This window comes from Prionailurus bengalensis, chromosome C1 (assembly GCF_016509475.1).
Source record: "Prionailurus bengalensis isolate Pbe53 chromosome C1, Fcat_Pben_1.1_paternal_pri, whole genome shotgun sequence".
NCBI lineage: Eukaryota > Metazoa > Chordata > Mammalia > Carnivora > Felidae > Prionailurus > Prionailurus bengalensis.
The window spans coordinates 159,330,529-159,352,033 of record NC_057345.1 but is presented as its reverse complement, the minus strand read 5'-3'; the positions used below and the strand labels follow the sequence as shown (position 1 = coordinate 159,352,033).

General features: G+C 36.9%; 2 protein-coding genes across 6 annotated transcripts in view; one reads left to right on the top strand and one right to left on the bottom strand.

Moving 5' to 3' along the window:
- Positions 1–1,234: 1,234 nt before the first annotated feature.
- Positions 1,235–7,962, bottom strand: PHOSPHO2 (phosphatase, orphan 2). Of its 5 annotated transcripts, none has more exons than XM_043576988.1 (4): positions 7,694–7,962; positions 7,135–7,168; positions 2,209–2,258; positions 1,235–1,997 (listed from the first exon to the last, which is right to left on the bottom strand). In XM_043576988.1, exon 4 carries the CDS (start codon positions 1,969–1,971, stop codon positions 1,246–1,248), a length of 726 nt encoding a protein of 241 aa, XP_043432923.1. In that variant the 5' UTR covers positions 1,972–1,997; positions 2,209–2,258; positions 7,135–7,168; positions 7,694–7,962; the 3' UTR covers positions 1,235–1,245. The 5 variants fall into 5 exon arrangements, with proteins under 5 accessions (XP_043432923.1, XP_043432926.1, XP_043432924.1 ...); XM_043576991.1 differs by having other exon boundaries at positions 7,727–7,962; XM_043576989.1 differs by lacking the exon at positions 2,209–2,258 and having other exon boundaries at positions 7,727–7,962.
- Positions 7,963–8,023: 61 nt separating this feature from the next.
- CFAP210 (cilia and flagella associated protein 210) overlaps positions 8,024–21,505 on the top strand; it is a 36,488-nt gene continuing 23,006 nt past the window's right edge. The window contains exons 1-4 of the mRNA XM_043576986.1: positions 8,024–8,177; positions 13,567–13,793; positions 18,015–18,188; positions 18,295–18,488. Of these exons, the coding sequence (XP_043432921.1) occupies positions 8,117–8,177; positions 13,567–13,793; positions 18,015–18,188; positions 18,295–18,488 (656 nt within the window). The 5' untranslated portion in view covers positions 8,024–8,116. The remainder of the gene's footprint in view (positions 8,178–13,566; positions 13,794–18,014; positions 18,189–18,294; positions 18,489–21,505) is intronic.

The following is a 21,505-nucleotide window of genomic DNA, read 5'->3' as shown; positions in this document are numbered from 1 at the left end:
CACTATGTTGTACACTTGAAACTAATGCAACACAGTATCAAGTTAACTTCAATTAAAAAATAAAAATGACAGGGTGTCTGGGTGGCTCAGTCAGTTAAGCGTCTGACTCTTGATTTCAGCTCAGGTCATAATCTCATAGTCTTGAGATCAAGCCCAGCATCAGGTTCTGCACTGACAGTGGAGGCTGCTTGGGATTCTCTCTCTCTCTCTTTCTCTCTGCCTGCTACCCATGCCTCTCTCTACAAAGACTGAATTGCTAAATAGAAATAACATAGTGACCAAACCAGCATACTGGAGTTATAGTCTGTGATGCTGATAAAAATTTAAAATATATGAAGAACGTTATTTCATTTCAAAAGAAAATCTGAGATTGATGAAAACTTGGGCAACAGATACTGCATCCCTATCTTTAAAATACTGTATTGGGAGTAAGACATTATATACATTTGGGAGCCTTTTATTTTTTTTTTTTTGACGTTTATTTATTTTTGAGAGAAAGAGACAGAGCATGTGGGGAGAGGGACAGAGGGAGACACAGAATTGGAAGCAGGCTCCAGGCTCCGAGCTGTCAGCACAGAGCCCGATGCGGGGCTCGAACTCACAAACTGTGAGATCATGATCTGAGCTAAAGTCGGACGCTCAACTGACTGAGCCACCCAGGCGCCCCAGGAGCCTTTTATTCTTATAGGAATAAGGTATCAGGCTTATTTTTAAGTTCTGTAACTACTGGACATGCTTTTGAAGTAAGTATCTAATAAAGTAAAATATATGACTACTTACTCCCTCTGGAAATAAATTTAAAAATACAATCTATCTATCAACCACCAGTAGTAGAGACACCAATTACACCTACCTCAATTCTGTACTTCTCTTTTCCCCAGTTTTCCCCAGGCACATGGTCATCCAGAATAATACATTTTTCATCCTTTCTCGCAGTTAGGCTGGAGCACTGTGACTAAGTTCCGGCCAAAGAAAAGTAAGGGTACAAACTTCTCACTCACTGCCCTCCTTCTTGCTGGCTACAGTGTTGATGCAAGGGACAGAGCTCGAACAGCAATCTTGAAACATGAGATAGGAGCCAAATGCTGAGGTTGGTAGAGCACCACAGCAGCCTTGTGATACTTACCTCTGAAATTTTTTTAAGTGAGAGGGAAAAAAAATCTTTTAAAGCCACTGGTATTTGAGGTTTTAGTTTTATGCTGCTGTACCCAACCTTAACTGATAGACATTTCAATTGTTGGCATATTACTCCTTTATTAGAAATTGTAAGTGAGAAATTATTTCAACACCTGAAGACCAAACTACAACAGAAGATTCCATGGGTTCAAGATTTTGAGACATCCTGGAAAGAGTTTTCTGTAAAGTATATCCTTTCCGAGGCATGGCAACATCACTCTTCTTTAAAAAAGTTACTGGACAGACATCATTTCCACCATCACCTATATAAACAATTCGTGTATAATTCACTCCCTGCTGTGACTGTTTATGTATAAATTCTACCAAAACTACGTTTTTGCAAAGATTTTTTGGGCACCTACTGCAAGAATGAGCATGGTAATTTTCCACAGTGAGATGACCATTGCTATCAAAAGCTGCTGGATTTGTAAACACTTTATCAAATACATCATGAAAACCGGCAGCTTCTAAAACCCAATCTATGAAGACTGAATTGGAATCTGAAATAATGATGCAGTCAAATTTATCCTTGTTCTTCCTTATAAAGTTCAAAAGTTCCACCATCCCCAGAGTGAACGGCATTGATGTCACTGCTCTTTTCATTTCATCTTCTCTTACACCTTCATCTCCCAAGTACTTAAAGACTCTGCCCATAAATTCTGTCCAAAATCCTTTTTCATAAGAATCTTGTAGTTCAATAGGAAGCTTTTTCTCTGGAGCACACTGTACAATCCAGGTGTCACTATTATCATCTATGATTGTATTGTCAAAGTCAAAAACGAGCAAAATTTTCATGGTTCCCAAAGCAAATTTGGGTTATCCTGAAAAAGAAGAAATATTATTTCCTAAACATACTATTTACATATTTGGCTATTAACAAACATTACTGTTAATCTGCTAAAACACAGGTTCTAATAAACAAGTTAAAATGATTACGCATTTTAAGACCATCATTTAAGCACTTTTCCCTAAGAAGTAAAGTTCATATGTATTTTAGGTAAATGGAAACAGATTATCTAAAAGGATACTCACAGTATTATTGTGTTTCTGTGGGGATGCTTCTTTGAGCACTCAGAATTAAACTACAGAGTAAGCCAATGAGAGGAATAATGAAATAATTACTCTCTTACAGTCTAATTTAGAAAAATTTTAAGACAGAAAATAAGTAGGCTAATCACTCTTATTGTCTTTAAATTATCAATCACAAATTCGTTTGAAATATTTACAGTAATCCTCATATTAACACATCATGTATAATATAAATTCTCTGTATACTGACAAAAATTCTGACCAAATTTAACTTACTATGAAATCTTGCACAAATGTGAATAATTTTCCTAAAAAACGTATTTAGCTTGAAGTCATCAATGCCAGTGTTATAACTAAATGGTTGCTTGATGCTGTACTTGAATTCTAAACAAATTACTTAAACTTGGGAGTCAATTCCATTCTTCCAGACTAGAAGTAACTTCTGTTAACAATTTTCACATTTATTTATATTGTCTTTAGATAGTTTAGTTCCAGAGTACCAAATAATCTGAGTATATGTGAAAAATCACATTGCTTATGATATGACAATTACTTAATTCTCTGTTTTCATTAAATGACACTGAAGGTCATTAATTATAAATCTCAAGAGAAAAGGAAAAACTAAACTGGTCAACAGACAGTATGTATAAAAATTATGTAAAAAAGACAGTTATAAAGAATACCCAAGAGAAGCTACAATTAGTGTAAACAACAACAACAACAAATTTTTCAGTGTAACTAATATTTTTAAAGATACCACAATACACCAGGCCCTGGACTAAGAACTTCACAATTTCATCATCTCACTTAATTTCATCACCCTATTAAGTAGAAATTAACCTCATCTTAGAGACCTATAAACTGAAGCTTAAGTGTTAGTTAAGTTGGTTAAGTATTAGTTAAGTGGAAGAGCTAGAATTTGGACTCAGGTCTGCTTGACACTCTAGTTCATGCTTAAAGTACCATACTCTAATGTAAAAATAATCAGTTTATTTTTACAAATTTTAAATATTTTTTAAAGAATTTTTTTAATGTTGCGGCACATGGGTGGCTCAGTCGGTTGCGCGTCCGACTTTGGCTTGGGTCGTGATCTCACAGGTCATGAGTTCGAGCCCCACAGGGGGCTCTGTGCTGACAGCTCGGAGCCTGGAGCCTGCTTCAGATTTGGTGTCTCCCTCTCTCACTGCCCCTCTCCTGCTTACACTCTGTCTGTCTGTCTCTCTCTCTCTCTCTCTCTCTCAAAAATTAATAAACATTAAAAAAATTCTTTTTAAAAAAAATTTTTTAATGTTCATTTATTTTTGAGAGAGAGAGAGACAGAGTGTGAGTGGGGGACTCGAAATCACTGACTGTAAGATCATGACCTGAGCAAAAGTCGGACACTTAACCGACTGAGCCAACCAGGCCCCACTGTTTTTTAATTTTTCAAATTTAATTTTTCAGATTATTTTTTGTAATCTCTACATCCAACATGGGGCTCAACCTCATGACCCCAAGATCAAGAGTCACATGCTCCTCTGACGGAGCCAGCCAGGGACCCCTCTTATCAATCAGTTTAAAAATAAATACTAGACAGATCATTTTGACAAAAAGATGCTTAATTACATGAAAACATTCATTAGTCTCAAAGTACACACTAACCCTAATACCACATCTATGACCATTCTGAGGTTTTAACAAGAAATCCTAAAAAGAGGGGCACCTGGGTGGCTCAGTCGGTTAAGCGTCTGACTTCGGCTCAGGTCACAATCTCAAGGTTTGTGAGTTCGAAACCCGTGTCGGGCTCTGTGCTGACAGCTCGGAGCCTGGAGCCTGCTTCAGATTCTATGTCTCCCTCTCTCTCTGACCCTCCCCTGTTCTGTCTCTCTCTGTCTCAAAAATAAGTAAAAATTAAAAAAAAAAAAAAAAAAAAAGAAATCCTAAAAAGAAAAGTGAAGAACCCCAGCAATATGAAAAAGAAGAGATAAATTAGAAACGGAAAACATGGGGGCACCTGGGTGGCTCAGTCAGTTAAGTGTCCAATTCTTGATTTAGGCTCAGGTCATGATCTTATGGTTGGTGAGTTTGAGCCCCGCATCAGGCTCTGTGCTGGCAGTGTGGAGCTTGCTTGGGATTGTCTCTCTCCCTTCCCTCTCTGCCCCGACCCTGCTTGCTCTCTCTCTCAAAATAAATAAAAACTAAAAAAAATATATATTTTTTTTTAATGGAAAACATGGCATTTAACCACATATATTCTCTGGCTTATAACAATAGATATCTAGTAGGTAAAACTGAGAATAGAGCTTGTTGGCTCAAACAGGAGTAAGTATTCTGTCTCTCACTTTAGGGTACCTGGAGAACAACTAACCTAGAAGGGTATCTCCTGTTGTGTTTAAATTTAGACAGTATATAATATTCTGATACTCTGGATCCTTGTATCTCTAAATATCTAATCCAGGTATCTCTGGTTGGCTGCCAGGGATTTAAGTGCAGAATTCACTCTCTCACAAAACAACATAATAATCAGCAATAAGGCAGAGTGGACAAACACATTAGTACTACACTCCAGGCACACTTTAAATTAAACATGCTTTTCAAGCATTCTGAGTTTATAATTTTTAAAAATATTCAAATGTAACTCATTGGTTGAAAACTGTCTCAAGCCTAGATTTAATCAGCCACAAGTAACCTAAATTCCTGAACTATTAACCTCAAAGTAATAAGATATATCATAAACTTGAAGTTAACATAGTTCTGCTGTTGACTATTAATTTCTACCTGAAGGTGTACTTTTCTTAATTTCAGATCTTTTTCTATTAGTTGTTTTTTTTTTTAAGTTTATTTATTTATTTTGAGAGAAAGAGAAAGCACAAGTCAGGGAGGGGCAGAGAGAGAGAGAGACAGAATCCTAAGCAGGCTTTGCACTGTCAGTGCAGGGCCTGACACAGGGCTTGAACCCACGAACTGTGAGATCATGACCTGAGCTAAAGTCAGACACTTAACTGACTGAGCCATCCAGGAGCCCCTCTATTAGTTTCTTGTCACCACTCAACATAAACTTTTATTAAAAATACTTGCTTGACTTAGTATTTCCAAGACAATTAATTTTAGTTCAGAATAGAGCTTAGGTTAAATAGTCATGACAATCTTCAGTTTTAAACACCAGCCAGTTTCTAACCAACAGTACTCCTACTCTATATGCAGGGAACAAAGTCTTCTGGTTTGGAGCAAAAAACAGAGACTTCTTAACTCCTAAAATTAATAAAAGTATTTAAGGTATTTTTAAATTTATGTTTTCTAACTATACTGTTTTCTCTTATATCAGAAAGTCACCTATTAGAAATAGGAGAAACAAAATTTTGATTAAACAAAAACCTTAAATATAAAACAGGAAATGTTATGTGAATATAGATTTTTATCCAGTGGATATAAACACAATTGTTAGGCTGATTATGCTGAGATTTCCAGATTTCATCATTTCTTTTTACTTGTTAAATAATAGACAAGTACCACATTCTGTTTCAATAAACTTTCAAAGATTAGTGCTATACTTTAATAGAAATGTCTCCAAAACTTAAGGATGTGCACCAAAATTTAGTTTTAAGAATGTGAATCTATTTTGGGGCTCCTGGGTGGTTCAGTCAGTTAAGCATCTGACTTTGTTCAGGTCATGATCTCAAGGTTCGTGGATTTGAGCCCTGGAGCCTGATTCAGATTCTGTGTCTCCCTCTCTCTCTGCCCCTCCCCACTTGTGTTCTGTCTGTCTCTCAAAAATAATAAACATTAAAAAATTAAAAAAAGAATATGAATCTATTTTGAATACAATGTTAAAATTCCAAAGGCAGTTATTGATTATTCTCTCCAAAAGCATGAACAGGATATATTTGGTATATCTGCAATGTTTCCAGTGATTAACAATAGCCTATGTGTCTTTAACAATAATGAAAACTGGAAACTACATAGATATCTGAGAATTGGGGACTGCTTAAATAAGATATGATAGCCAGATAATGGAGTATTTATTTAGCCAGTAAAAGCTAAGATGTTCAGTTCAAATTAAACAAGTCACTAAACAGTGTATACAGTACTATAGTCCCATTTTTGTTTAAAAAAGTTAAAAAAGCCTATGTGTACAATGGTAAGATCATGGGTGCCTCAACTTCAGTGCATTCTTTTTCTACACTGGTTTTGTAATAATTTTGTCCCCAGAATAATTTAAACTGTTTCAGATCAGAGTGCAAATAATACCTTAATTTCATAACAACAACAACAAAAGAGTGGAGGTCAGCAGATAAGTAACTAACTCTAGACAGACTTAGCTATAAATATCCATGAGTTAGTTGAACCAGGTATAGGAAGTCAAATGATATCAGACTATCATGTCAAACAGGCAAATTACTGACACTAAATTTTATATGATTCAATACTTTCTGTAACCTATTGAGTTAAAATTCCAGAGAATTTTTGTTGGGAGGCAATTCTCTATGGGTCTCTATTGTTTCTAGATGCCTTACAAGCAAGGCATTCAGCACTCTATGCTCTGGGCTGTGCTGTCAAAAATGTATATATACTGAAAGGCATGCTTAATGTTCACTGTAATAAACATTATGGTTCCCTAAGCTCAGGGTTCCGGTCCTGTAATGCAACACACTCCAAGTGCAGGCGACTTCTGCCTCTTTGCATCACCCTGTGGCAAGTGGGGCAACAGTGCTAATATTCTGGCTACTGCCACCGCTGTAAGTAATTCATCTGTGCTCTAGGGGTCTATGTCTTCTACAAAACTGTCGCAGGCTAAGTTGTTAGCGCGCAAGCAGGATAAAATCTCTGACTCTTCCGAGTTCTTGACATTTTTACAACTATGTTTCCAAAAAAACCACCAACGCCACCAACGCTGTATGCGCAAAAGCTAGTTTCTGTCAACAAATATTTTATTAATCTTTTCATACTTACCAGCATTATTATGGTGGTACCTCTGATAGAAAACCTGAAGAAAAACAGGACAACTATGTGTTAGAACCTTAATGATTAAAAATCTTACCTCCTTTCACTTTGAGTGACTCTAGTTTGGTGCCTAATGTGTAGGTGTCCTAGACAACTAGCTTATAATGAGATCATTTGTACCTCGATGTGTCAGAAAAGGATCTTCTGAAAACAAGCCTGCATCCACTCTTAACAGATTTTTGTGCCCTTAGTGGTCTGGCTGGTCCCACAAATGCATTCAATTTACTATACTGTATTTACTAAGCAATTTGAAGGATCTTAAAGATCCTAATATCAATGTTCCGGCACAACATCCAAGTTTTAACATTCCTTTAAAAAAAAATTTTTTTTTTAATATAAGCTTCATCTAGCTCGGATCATGGCTTAGAAGCCAAAGTCTTTACAAACAGATTTTCTGTCAATTAATCTCTGGGTTTTTCTGGAAGGGAGGCCTTTGCCCTCCACCTTCCACCCGCGAGGAGATCGGTGGGCCGCACACACCAAGCATAGGCCTCGCTCTCCCACACACCTGCCGGCCCGCCCCGAACGTAGGTGCAGGCACCTCGTTGGGGGTCATCTCCTGTGAGGATCGCGTTGGATGAGGCTGGGAGCACTCGGCCGGGCCGGGTCCCCAGCGCTCCTCGCCAACCCAGACGTCGGCAGCCGTCCTGGCCTCCGAGCCGCTTCCGCGGACTCTGCCCTCCGACCTGGTTCCTGTGCCTGCCCGCGAGGGGCACCCCACCCGCACGCTGAGCCTCGACTTCCTGCGCAGGCGCATCCTGGGTTCGCTAGCCCCAAGGCGGACTGCAGTGCGTTCACCGTTCCTCGGTGGCGCTCTCGTCACTTCCGGCGGCGTTGCTAAGCAACCGCACAGTTTGGCTAACACTAGACCAGCAGGACTCCTACACTCCCCGCCTCGGAGTAGCTTGGAAAGCCAGATAGCGCCAAGGGCATGTCGTCAGAGATGCTGGTGCGGTTCGGAAGGCGCTCTGGACAGGCGAAGGAAAACACAGGTGAGCTAAACTCGCCTCTCCAGGCACAGGGATTGCTCTGGCCTCCAGGCATACGGTAAGAGGCAAGGGTGCCAAATCAGAGTTTAGGTTACTTTTTGAAATGGGCTGCACCAAATCCAAAGCATCCCCATGGGTATGGTTGGGCTCTGTGTAAATGAACAGTTTTGTCTTCATATGATTGGGTAGGTGAGAAAAGTTTACAAATAGGAGCGGAGGAAAGAGAAGTTAGAGACTCCCACTTGACCAGCTGGTCTGAGCCTTGAGCTGTGTAGTTGCAGTTCCAAGTGTCTGGTATTTGCTGAATCCCCTTAAGCTTTTGTTATTCACTGAGTGAATTGGACTATCTTTTGGAAGTATCAATGACCTCATTAGAATCTTGACCCTGCTGTGAACCTACTGAGTGCTGTTAGGAAAGTCTTTCATGGAAATGTCTCAATTTCCTCATCTCTAAAGTGAAGGAGTGTAAAAAATAATGCTACTTAGGTATGGTAATCTAGGTGACTTGTTATAAAAGTTTGATTTTTGAATACAAGTAGTCTAGGGGGACATCTAAAGAACTCTAACAATTCGAATGATTTTGCTTTCTTAAGTATGTAAATTCCCAATTAATGTTGCAGTGATGACCACCAGAACCTTGGGAGTTTGGACTGAGTTCATGTCATCACCTGAGCTTTTGTAGCAGGAGAGCTTCGTTCTGCCAGATGCAGAGTGAGAGCCAGCCATTATCCCTCCAGTGGACACTACAGGGTATTTATGCAGTGAAGGACTTATGAAGTCCTGACAGTTAGGAGAGAGACAGTAACCATGTGACATATAGTGAAAAAACAACAACAACAACAACAACTATTACTCTCACATACTTTCTTACATACACAGTACTATAAAAGACTTAGATTTATGTGATAGGTTTTAAAAAATGTTTTGTGCCACTTGGTCCAAAAGTTGGCATCTGAGCCTCACTGCTAAATTATAATTTACATTTAGAAGTGTGTGAAGTAGGAGAGGGGTTCAGATATGTAGACAACTATCTGTAAAACAATTATCTAAAGATTTAATGGAGTGACATCAGCCAGAATGGTGGAATAAGGATCTCCAAAAATCCTCTTCTCTATTAAATCGAAAAGAACCCCGGGGCACCTGGTTGGCTCAGTCAGAAGAGCATATGACTAGATCTTGGGGTAGTGAGTTCAAGCCCCATGTCGAGTGTAAAGCCCACTTTAAAAATTTTTATTTTTAAAAACAACACTGACAAAAATCGTCAAGACCAAAATTTTTTTTCTTTAGAACTCAGGAGATTAACCAAAGGCTTGTAACAATTGAAGAGTGTTTTATCAGGAAAAATAGCTGAATCTTGGGAACAACAGTAAGTCTTTTGGCATTTTAACTTGCTCTTGTCCCATACTTTTTTCCTAGCCCCATGGAAGTCTAGAAAACCACTGCAACCACAGTGAATGCCAGTGGCTTAGTAACCTGTGGAGGGGGAAGGAAAGGATTGGATTCTCTCCACAGCCTTTTTTATGATAACTATTATTTTACCTGTCTCACAGTTCCCTGGAAAATCCTACTGATAATGCTTAATTTTATTTTACCTGACTCAGAGCTCACTGGGAATGTTTGTTAAAACAATTATTGACAATTTTTTAAACATCACAACTGCCTGAAGTAGTGATCACTGTTGGTTGTAAACAAGCTGACCAAAAACTTTAAAAGAACACCTGGGAAATGAGATGTCCACAAAGGGCTTTGAGAAGCTCCCTACATATTCCTGGGAGTCCAGAAGGACAAATGCATGCACAGTGCTATACACATGCCCAGGAAATTCCTGAGAATTTAGCTTTCACCTCTAGCTAAATTTGAGGCTCAATGCAAGAAAAAAGTAAAGGCTAAGACAGAGTTGTAAACTACCTGCCTGAGCATTGAAGTCATGCTCCAGCACTCACAGAGAGTGTCTTGGCAAAGGCTGGGAGATTTATTTAAGGAAATTAAATTTAATTTAAGGAAACTTCTGGGGCACCTGGGTGGCTCAGTTGGTTAAGCGTCCAACTTCAGCTCAGGTCATGACCTCACAGTTCGTGGGTTCCATCCCTGCATTGGGCTCTGTGCTAACGGCTTGGAGCCTGGAGCCTGCTGTGGATTCTGTGTCTCCCTCTCTCTCTGCCCCTAACCCACTCGCATTCTGTCTCTGTCTCTCTTAAAAATTAAAAAAAAAACATTTAAAAAAAAGCTTAATTTAAGGAAACTCTGTCCAATTATTAGCTGACATTTAAGCTAACCAAGCTGAGATTCCAAAAGCCACATACAGCAAGGAATACAGACTTTACAGATTTAGTTCAGGAAAATCACTAAACAAACCACAACAGCAATAAAAACAAACTTTGGGTGTGTGGGGAATCTGATATCTAGAGTTGCCACATGTTATTTAAAATTTACAACTTTCGACAAAAATGACAAAGCATGCTAAAAAATAAGAAAAAAGTTTGAATAGGAACTGTTCCTGAGGAAGCCCACATGTTAGACTCACTAAACAGTTTCTTTTGTAAATTTACAGTTACTGTGAATATGTTCAAAGAACTAAATGTCAAAGGAACTACAGGAAAGTATTAAGAATGTTGTCTCACAATATAGAGCATATAAATAAAGAGATAGAGATTAAAAAGAGAAACCAAATAGAAACTTTGGAGTTGAAAAGCACAATAGTTTCAATGAAAAATTCACTAGCGGGGCTCAAAAGCAGATTTGAGCTTGCAAAAGAAAAAACTCAAAGAACTTGGTCATATATTGATTGAGATTGTCCAGTCTAAGGAATAGAAAGAAAAAAAGAATGAATAGAAATGAGAAGATCCTCAGAGAAATATAGGACACCAACAAGTATACCAAGATATATATAATTTGAGTCTTAGAAGGAGAGGAGTAGAGAAAGGGGTAGAAGAAGTAATGGCTGTAAACTTCACAAATTTGATGAAAAACATTAATCTATATGTTCAAGAGCTCATTGATCCTCTAAAATGGATAAACTCAAACAGATCCAGAAGCAGACACATCATGATCAAACTGTCAAAAGACAAAGGGAAAGACAATCTTGAAAGCAGCAAGAGAGAACAAATGCAACACATAAAAGTCGGCCTCAATAAGATTATTAGCTGATTTCTGCTAAGAAACTATGGAAGCCGGAAGACAGACGGTTGACATATTCCAGGTATTAACTGAAGAAGACTTAAAGATTTTTTATCCATGAAAACTGTTAAAATATTTCCATGTCCTGGGTGGCTCAGTCAGTTAAGCATCAGGCTTTGTCTCAGGTCATGATCTCACAGTTTGTGGGTTTGAGCCCCACATCGAGCTCTGCTCTGACAGTGCAGAACCTGCTTGGGATTCTCTCTCTCTCTCCCTCTCTCTGTCCCTCCCCAACTTGCGCTTTCTCTCTCTCTCTCAAAAATAAATAAATAAACTTTAAAAAATATATATATATTTCCAGGTAAACAAAAATATCAAATTCATTGCTAGCAGACCTACCCTACACATAGCTGACCTACACATAGACCTACATATAGCTGAATTTAGATATAACTTGATCCAGGACACTATTCTATCTGTCAGCTTTGCTTAGCTTTATTCTCTAGGTGGGGACTTGGTATGTGATAGGCAAGATGGTACCTGTGGTTCTAAATTCACTCTTTACTTCAGCAACCAATTTCTCAATCCCATCAACTTTAATTCAAACCCCAAGAAGACCCTAATTGATCCTGGCAGCTTTTCTCTCAGTATCTTCATCTCTTTCTGGAGCTATGTGATTTCTTGCTTTTGCTTTTCTCTGCACTTTTGTTTCATTTCATCTTCTAATAATAATAGTAAACATATTAATAGCTAATGCTTATTGAGAACATGTTGTGTGCCACACATTATTCTAAATTATTTGCACACACAAGTCCATTTAATTCTCACATCATCCATATAACATAGGTCCTATTAATATCTTCATTTTGCAATTAAGGAATTAGAGAGTTAAATACTTTTGTCTACAGGGACACCTTGGTGGCTCACTCGGATGAGTGACTGATTTTGGCTCAGGTCTTGATCTCGTGGCTCGTGAGTTCAAGCCCTGCTTTGGGCTTGCTGCTATCAGTGTGGAGCCTGCTTTGGATCATCTGTCTCCCTCGCTCTCTCTGTCCCTCCCTTGCTCGCACTCTCTCTTTCTCAACAATAAATAAACATTAAAAAAAGTAATTTTGTCTAGATTTACATAGTTCATACGTGGTATGTTCATTTAGGATGCTTTTTAATTCATATATAGAATAGCCAACTCAATCATGTTTAAAACTAAGGACATTTATTTGCTCACATAACAGGAACTCCAGGCTTCAGGTCTAATTGATCTAGCATCATAATGAGATCCTCATTGCCCCATGTTCCCCCTTTGTTTTTTCTTTGTGGTTCACAGTAACAGCTTTATCATAAGGCTACTTCCTTTTGTGGTCATAGGATGCTGCTTATCTGGTCTTCATGCTTCCTTGTTCATATCTAGCTGGAGAGTCATTCTCAGATGTCTCTCCCAGAAGAACAGGAAGAACTTTTCTAAAAGTCTCAAATAGTGGGGCCTGGGTGGCTCAGTCAGTTAAGTGTCCGACTTCAGCTCAGGTCATGATCTCAGAGTCCGTGTGTTCAAGCCCCGCGTCGGGCTCTGTACTGACAGCTCAGAGCCTGGAGCCTGCTTCAGATTCTGTATCTCCTCCTCTCTCTGCCCCTCCCCTGCTCATGCTCTGTCTCTCTCTGTCTCAAAAATAAATAAAAACATTTAAATTAAAAAAATAATAATAAAAAAATAAAAGTCTCAAATAAATCTCTTTTCCTTTTGTTTGCTTATTACAGAAATAACTGTTGCCAAGGGAGATACAAGTATTGTTTAACTAATGAGGCCCACCCTTAGACTGTATTCAGTTCTCCAAATTACATTGCCACTACTCAATTAGGAAGGGATTGAATAGAGTCAATCACAATGTCTACAACTCCAAAAGATTTTCTTCCAAATTATCCCCCAAATTATCCATTTATAGACTGCTGCTTGGTTATTTTTTTAAAAAAAGCTTTAATAACAACCTGTTGGGGTAGGTATTATTGATCTCAACTTTTAAAGATTTGATACTAAGGCTCCAAGAATTTAAATGACTTGCCTAAGTTTACAGAGTAAGGAAATGACCAAGCAAATACTCAAATCTGTCTTCTGACTTCAAGTTCTTCTATACTTTCCACTTAATCCCAGCTGTCCTTGAAATAATAAGAATAAAATTATTATTTAAAAGAATTTCTGGTATCATGACAATATAGAAATGTCTGAGAAAAAAATATTTAAACTCTTGAAAGTCTTTAATGTTTATTTTTTAAAATTTATTAGAAATAAAGAACTCTGAAGAAGATCAAGTCCTCTATCCACCTCTTCTACCTAGCAAGGTCGATCTCCGGCAGGTTACCATAATTCCACACAATGAGTGGAAAAGGATTCGAGATAGCCTTGACAGTTTGACAAGAGAAGCAGCATGCCTTCGTGCAGAAAGAAAGGCAAAGAAAGAAATGCATTTCCGATCCCAAGAAGTGGTAAAACATTGGACTAATACATACGCAGTAAGTATTAATCACCCAGGAATACATATGTACTGAAGACTCACTCTTGTTTCTTTGTACATTTTATAAATATTTTTTATGTGTAAAATATTATAAAAAATGCTAGGCACCTGGGTGGCTCAGTCAGTTGAGTGTCCAACTTTGGCTCAGGTGATGATCTCGCAGTTCATGAGTTCAAGCCCTGCATGGAGCTCTCTGCTGTCAGGGCAGAGCCTGCTTGGGATCCTCTATCCCCACTTTCTCTCTGACCCTCCCCCACTCGTGCGTATGCACTTGCACTCTCTCTCTCTCTCTCTTTCTCTCAAAAATAAACATTTTTAAAAAATCATAAAAATGCTATGAAGCACATTTTCAACAGCTTTATTTAGAAGTGACAAACAATAAAATAGACATATTTAAAGTTGTACAATTTGCTAAGTTTTGACATATTTACACACCCCTGAAACCATCATTATAATTAAGATAATGAACATACTCATCACCAAAACAAGTTTCCCCATACTTGATTTACACCTTCTCATTCCTTCCTGCCCCTGTCTCCAGGCAGCTGATCTGCTTTCTTTCTTTTTTCAAGATTTTATTTTTAAGTAATCTACACCCAGCGTGGGTCTTGAACTCCAACCCTGAGGTCAAGAGTTGCATGCCCCACCGACTGACCAGCCAGGTGCCCCTGCACTATTTTCTATTTTAAATTCTGCTCAGCATAATTTTTTGAAATCCTTTCAGAATTCTTTCATGTTGTTGTGTGTACCAATTGTTCATTTTTATTGCTGAGTAGTAGTATTCTATTATATGAATGGACCACAATTTATTTATCTATTCAATTGTCGATGGTTTGACATCAACCAAATGTTGGTATTTGAGCTGTTTCCAGTTTTTGGCTATAATAAATAAAGCTGTATATGAACATTCATGTGTAAATCTATTTGTGGACATATACTTTCACTTCTCTTGGGTAAATATCTTGGTAGAATGGCTGAATAATATGATGGCTGCATATTTAACTTTGTAAGAAACGTCCAAACTGTTTTTGAAAGTAGTTATACTTTTACACTCCTGTAAGAAGTGTGTAAGTGTTCTATTTTCTGCACATTCTTGCCAACTTGCTGTGGTCAGTCTTTTTAATTATAGACATTCTAATAGGTATGAAGTAGTATCTTACTATAGTTTTAATTTGAATTTCTCTAATTACAATGATGTTGAACATCTTTTTATGAACTTATTTTCATATTTTCTTTGGAGAAGTGTTTATTCAAATCTTTTGCCCGTGTTTAAACTGGGTTTGTTTTCTTATTATTATTTTGTTTAGGTAATTTTTGAAATATATTCTGAATACAAGTCCTTTATTAGATATTTGATTCAAAAATATTTTCTCCCAACTGTGGGAAGGGGCACAGAAAGCTTTTGGTACCTTGCTTTAGAAACAAGATTCATGGGGCGCCTGGGTGGCTCAGTTGGTTAAGCGTCTGACTTCAGCTCAGGTCACGATCTCGCGGTCTGTGAGTTTGAGCCCCGCGTCGGGCTCTGGGCTGATGGCTCGGAGCCTGGAGCCTGCTTCCGGTTCTGCGTCTCCCTCTCTCTCTGCCCCTCCCCCGTTCATGCTCTGTCTCTCTCTGTCTCAAAATAAATAAACGTTAAAAAAAATTAAAAAAAAAAAGAAACAAGATTCATAATTTAGTCTCTTTTTTCTCGAAGAGGGAAGAATTAAATCACGACTGACATCATGTATTCCATATATTACATTCTGAAAAAGGCAAATCTGTAGGGAAAAACAGATCAGTGGTTGCCAGCAGCTGCAGACGGGGTAGTGGTCGCTATAACAGGGCGTGAGGGTATTTTTGGGGAGGACGATGCAACTGTTCTATAAGTGACGATGCATTTGTAAAACTGTACACTAAAAGAGGGTGTGTAAATTATACTCTAAAAATCTTGATTTTGAAGAAGTCTCTGGAGTGGAATATGCCATATAATACTTTACATCTCTACAGATGTTAAAGAATAAGAAGAAATATAGTAAATGTAGTAGCAAAAGCTGGGGTGTTTTTTTTTGTAGGCACAGAGATTGATAAAATAATAGATCAGAAGAGAGAGCCTAGAAACAGTCACATGTTATATATGGGAACTTGACATATGACAGAAATGTCATTCAAATCAGAAGGGAAAGGATTGGGAATTCAATAACTGATACTGAGATAATTGGCATAGGAAAAAATGGGATTATATCCTTACCATATAGAATATACAAAAATGAATTTCAGCTGGATTAAAGACCTAAATGTGAAAAGTAAAACAGTAAAACTTTTGAAATAAATCATAGAATATCTTCAGGATTTTAGGGTAAGTAAGGTTTCCTTAAGGTTATCAAAAGTATGACTCATAAAGAAGAAGAAAGACCTCATCTGACATGACGCATTGGATAGAAGTAGTTATTTAAAGGAATAAAAATAGTTATATATATATATATATATATATATATATATATATATATAGTAAATATATATATATAGTAAATATATATAGTATATATAGCAAATATATATATAGTAAATATATATAGTATATATAGTAAATATATATATATAGTAAAATATATATATATAGTAAATAGTATATATATAGTAAATATATATAGTAAATATATATATTTTTTAGTAAATATAGAAAGAAGCTTTGGAGGTACCTGGGTAGGTCCATTAGTTAAGTGTCCAACTCTTGGTTTTGGCTCAGGTCATGATCTTGAGGTTTCCTGAATTTGAGCCCTGTGTCAGGCTCTGCACTGACAGTGTGGAGCCTGCTTGGGATTCTCTTTCTCTCCGCCCCCCTCTCTACCCCTCCCCCACTGGCACTGTCTCTGTCTCTCTCAAGATAAACTTAAAAAAAAAAGAAACTTTGGAAGCAAACTAAGAAACCAATAGTGATTATCTTAGAGATTGCTGCTGGAAGTTAGGATTGGAGGGAGAGCTTCACTGTATACCTTTGTAATATTTGGGGGTTTGGGGACACCTGGATGGCTCAGTCAGTTAAGCGTCTGACTCTTGGTTTTGATCTTGCGATTTTGCAGGTTTAAGTCCTGCATTGGGCTCTGTGCTAGGAATGTGGAGTCTGCTTGGGATTCTCTTTCTCCCTCTCTCTCTGCGCCTCACAACTCCCACTGTCTCTGTCTCTCTCAAAATAAATAAATGAACTTTAAAAAAAAATTTTTACAAAAATGTTTTGGTGTTTTGAACCATGTAAACATGTTAGCTACCCAAAAGCTTAATTAAAATATTAGCTTCTAGACATCCAGATGGCCAACAGGCACATGAAAAGATGTTCAATGTCGCTCCTTATCAGAGAAATACAAATCAAAACCACACTCAGATATCACCTCACGCCAGTCAGAGTGGCCAAAATTAACAAATCAGGAGACTATAAATGCTGGAGAGGATGTGGAGAAACAGGAACCCTCTTGCACTGTTGGTGGGAATGCAAATTGGTGCAGCCACTCTGGAAAGCAGTGTGGAGGTTCCTCAGAAAATTAAAAATAGACCTACCCTATGACCCAGCAATAGCACTGCTAGGAATTTATCCAAGGGATACAGGAGTACTGATGCATAGGGGCACTTGTACCCCAATGTTTATAGCAGCACTCTCAACAATAGCCAAATTGTGGAAAGAGCCTAAATGTCCATCAACTGATGAATGGATAAAGAAATTGTGGTTTATATACACAATGGAATACTACGTGGCAATGAGAAAGAATGAAATCTGGCCTTTTGTAGCAACATGGATGGAACTGGAGAGTGTGATGCTAAGTGAAATAAGCCATACTGAGAAAGACAGATACCATATGGTTTCACTCTTATGTGGATCTTGAGAAACTTAACAGAAACCCATGGGGGAGGGGAAGGAAAAAAAAAAAGAGGTTAGAGTGGGAGAGAGCCAAAGCATAAGAGACTGTTAAAAACTGACAACAAACTGAGGGTTGATGGGGGGTGGGAGGGAGGGAGGGGAGGGTGGGTGATGGGTACTGGGTGTTGTATGGAAACCAATTTGACAATAAAATTCATATTTTGAAAAAAAAATATTAGCTTCTAAGTGTAACATATTTTTTTGTTAATGATATATGCAAATATAACAAAGACTCATAATGAAAGACTCATATTTCATTATATGCAATGTGAAATTTTGTAAAATTAAATTGAAAAATGAAGACAGAAGACTGTTTTTTTCTTATTACAGGGGATGAAAGAACAGAAACTTGAAGCCAAAAAGAAGCGTGATGAAGAAATAGAGGCAGAAAGACAAAATCTTGATGTGGAGGAAGCAATATACAAACAAGGAGAAAGGAAAAAGGCTATTGAATACGCAAAGCAATATCAATTTTACCAGACAGAAAGAGTGAAAAAGTTTCATGTACTACTTGGGTTTTCTTGCATTTCTCTATATATTTAACATATCTCTTTACATAAATAATTAGACTTTATTTCCTTAAAATGCCACAATTTTTTTTTTTTTGTAGTCAGGACTTCTTCTTAGTAGAGTTATGAAAGAACGTGATGCACAGATTGAATCTCAAAAGAATAAAATAAAATCAGATAAAAAATGGGAAGAACAATTAAAACTCAACATTGAAAAAGCTTTTAAAGAAGAACAAGAGAAAGCAGAAAAACAACGCAGAGATAGAGTGGCTCTTGCCAATGATCATTTAAAACAGTATGTATATAGAAATTACCTTTTTTGTATCTCATTTTTCTCATAAAAACTTTTTTTCTGATTATAAAAGTATAATGCTGTAATACTTAGTAAGTAGAAAAACTACAAAGAAAGTTAAAAAATCACTATTACTCTCTTACCCAGAGATAATATGTTAGTTACTATGGTCACAATGATGCTGCATAACAAACAAGCACACAATCTAGTGGCATTCAAAGTAAACATTTCTTTCTCATGCATCCATAGGTTGGTTGGGCTTGGCTGCACAGCTTTTCTTCAAACTACAGGGCTGTCTGGGCTTGCTTGTTGCTATGACTATAGCTCTGATCTGTTCCATGTGTATTCATTTTTGAGGTACAGGGAAACTTTTCTCATGGTATTGACAGGGATGTAAAGGAATGAGCCCGAGCTTGCAAGTACATGGCTAAACTCAAAGGCAAAAGTCAAGGAAATACACTTAGTCTCCTGTAAGTCTAAAGCAAATCACATGGCCAAGCCAAACAACCATGGAACAGAGAAATAGCCTCCTATGGAAGTGGGAAGTGAGAGAGTGAATCTTTTTGAGCAGAATTTAAACAATATTCTACTTTTAAAGAAAAAATAATTTTTGTATTTAACCATATCATTAATGTATGATCAAACAATCTTTTTGAGCTCAAAACATTAGATTGTGGTCTAATCTACCACAATAATCTGTTATCGTTTTGGTATATTGGTATATAGCCATACAGACATTTTTTGGTGGTAGTGGTAGAGGGAGTCAGATTCATTGAACTATAATTTACATTTACTAATAAAATTCACCTTTTAGAAAGCAGATAGCTGTATAACCACCCCTAAATCAAGATACAGAATACTTTCATCATCCCAAAAGTTCCCTAATTCCCCTTTGAACTAAGTTCTTTTCCTTGCCCTCAGCCCCTGACAATCATTGAGTGACTGATACAGACTTTTTTTCTGAGAATATATACTCTTATTTTATAAAATGAAATTGGATCAACAGTATCATTGTATATTTTTTCAGTTACCAGTATCATGAGCTCTTGCTATGTCAGTAAATAGAAATCAAACCTGAACTTTTTTTTTAATGTTTATTTTGAGAGAGAGCATGCATATGTGCATGACAGAGGAAGGAGAGAGAGACAGGTAGAGAGAATCCTAAGCAGGCTTCATAACTGTCAGCACAGAGCCCAATGCAGGGCTCAGTCTCATTTACCGTGAGATCATGACCTGAGCCAAAATCAAGAGTCGGACACTTACCCGACTGAGCCACCCAGGTGCCCCAAACCTGAACTTTTTAAAGAAGTAGCTACTATATATATATCAGGAGAGGGGATTGTATTTGTGTATAATTTTATTTACTTTTCTAAATACTTGATACATGCAAATAGGAAAAGGCACGAAGGGGATTCAGTGAATAGTCTGTTCCTTGTCTATCAGCCACCTTGTTTCGCCGGTGTAAGGCTTGCCAGTTTCTTTATAGTTTAAATGTGCATAAATATATCAAAAAATTTAAACAATATTCTACTTTTAAAGAAAAAATAATTTTTGTATTTAACCATATCATTAATATATGATCAAACAAAATGAAAATTAAAATCACTAGAAACTCTGTAATCCAGAGTAGGTACTGTTAACATTTGGGCATATATTTGCTACTCTTCAAAGTTATTTTTTTAATTTTGCAAATAAGAAATGAATATATACCTGTTTAAAATTCAAAACAGCAAAATTTGGAGTAAAATTAAAAAGCCTATCTTCATATACACCCTACTCAATGTCTCTTTAAGTCCCATTTGCCTCTTCACAAATAGCCATTATTTAAAGTTTTGTGACTATCCCTTCAGAATGTTTTGTTATAGTTACTAATATTTATATGCAGGACATATTTAAGTATGTTTATATATTTTTTGCCATGGATATTATACACTGTATTTTTCTGTGTCTTCATTTTTTCACTCAACAATATACCTTGAATATCTTTTTTGCCATAATATAAGGATCTGTCACATCTTTTCAAATAATCATATTGTACACAAAGAATGTACCATTATTTATTTAACTATATTGTTATCGAGGGAAATTTGGATTTCCCCTCCTCCATTTCTAACAATGCTATGGTAAATAAACATCCCTGACCATATTTATTTTGTAATGTTTGTGCAAAGATGTATTTATGTAGGATAGATTTCTTGAACTGAGCTTGGATTTTACATGTGGGGAGATGCTGCCAAATTGCCCTCTGAAAAGGATTTTAAGTGTGTAATCATCAATGATATCTGATACCCTTTTCTTTATGTTATAATCAATTCTGGACAGTACTTTTTAAAGAATTTAATGGACCAAATAATAGTATCTTTTAATTTATATTTCTTTTTATTTCTAGTGAGGCAGGTTATTGTTTCATGTGTAAATATTCATCTGTTTTCGTTTTTGTTACCATAAATTGTTTACTCCATTGTTCTCTTGTGTAGGTTCATATTTAGAATACACTTACTTTGATGTGATCTGTCTCTTTTTGTTATTATGGTTTTGGGTTTTGTGTGTGTGTGTGTGTGTGTGTGTGTGTGTGTGTAGATATATGTATACATACATGTATACATATATATACGTATATATGTATGTATATGCATGTATATATACATATATATATTCTTATAGGCTATATATATTTATTTCTTATAGTCTGAGTGACATAGATATCAATTCTCAGGATATATGTGTTGCCAAAGTGTGTATTCTTCAGTTCTTTGAGCCCCTAGTAAAAAGAGAAGGGAAAGCTTTGGACTTATTGTAATGTTTTTCTTTGTCAGTGTAGAGATCCAAGGGTTTATGCAAGTTAGAGACAGAGCCATTGGCAGAAGGAGGCAAATATTTGATCAGTGAGTCACCTTTGAAAAATATCTCTTATGTTGGCTGTTGCAGGTAGCAGACTGATCTCCAGGAATCTACCCGGCAACTACTAACACTTCACAGGCCATCCACCTATAGCCTTTGCATGTAGACTGTGTTGAGGC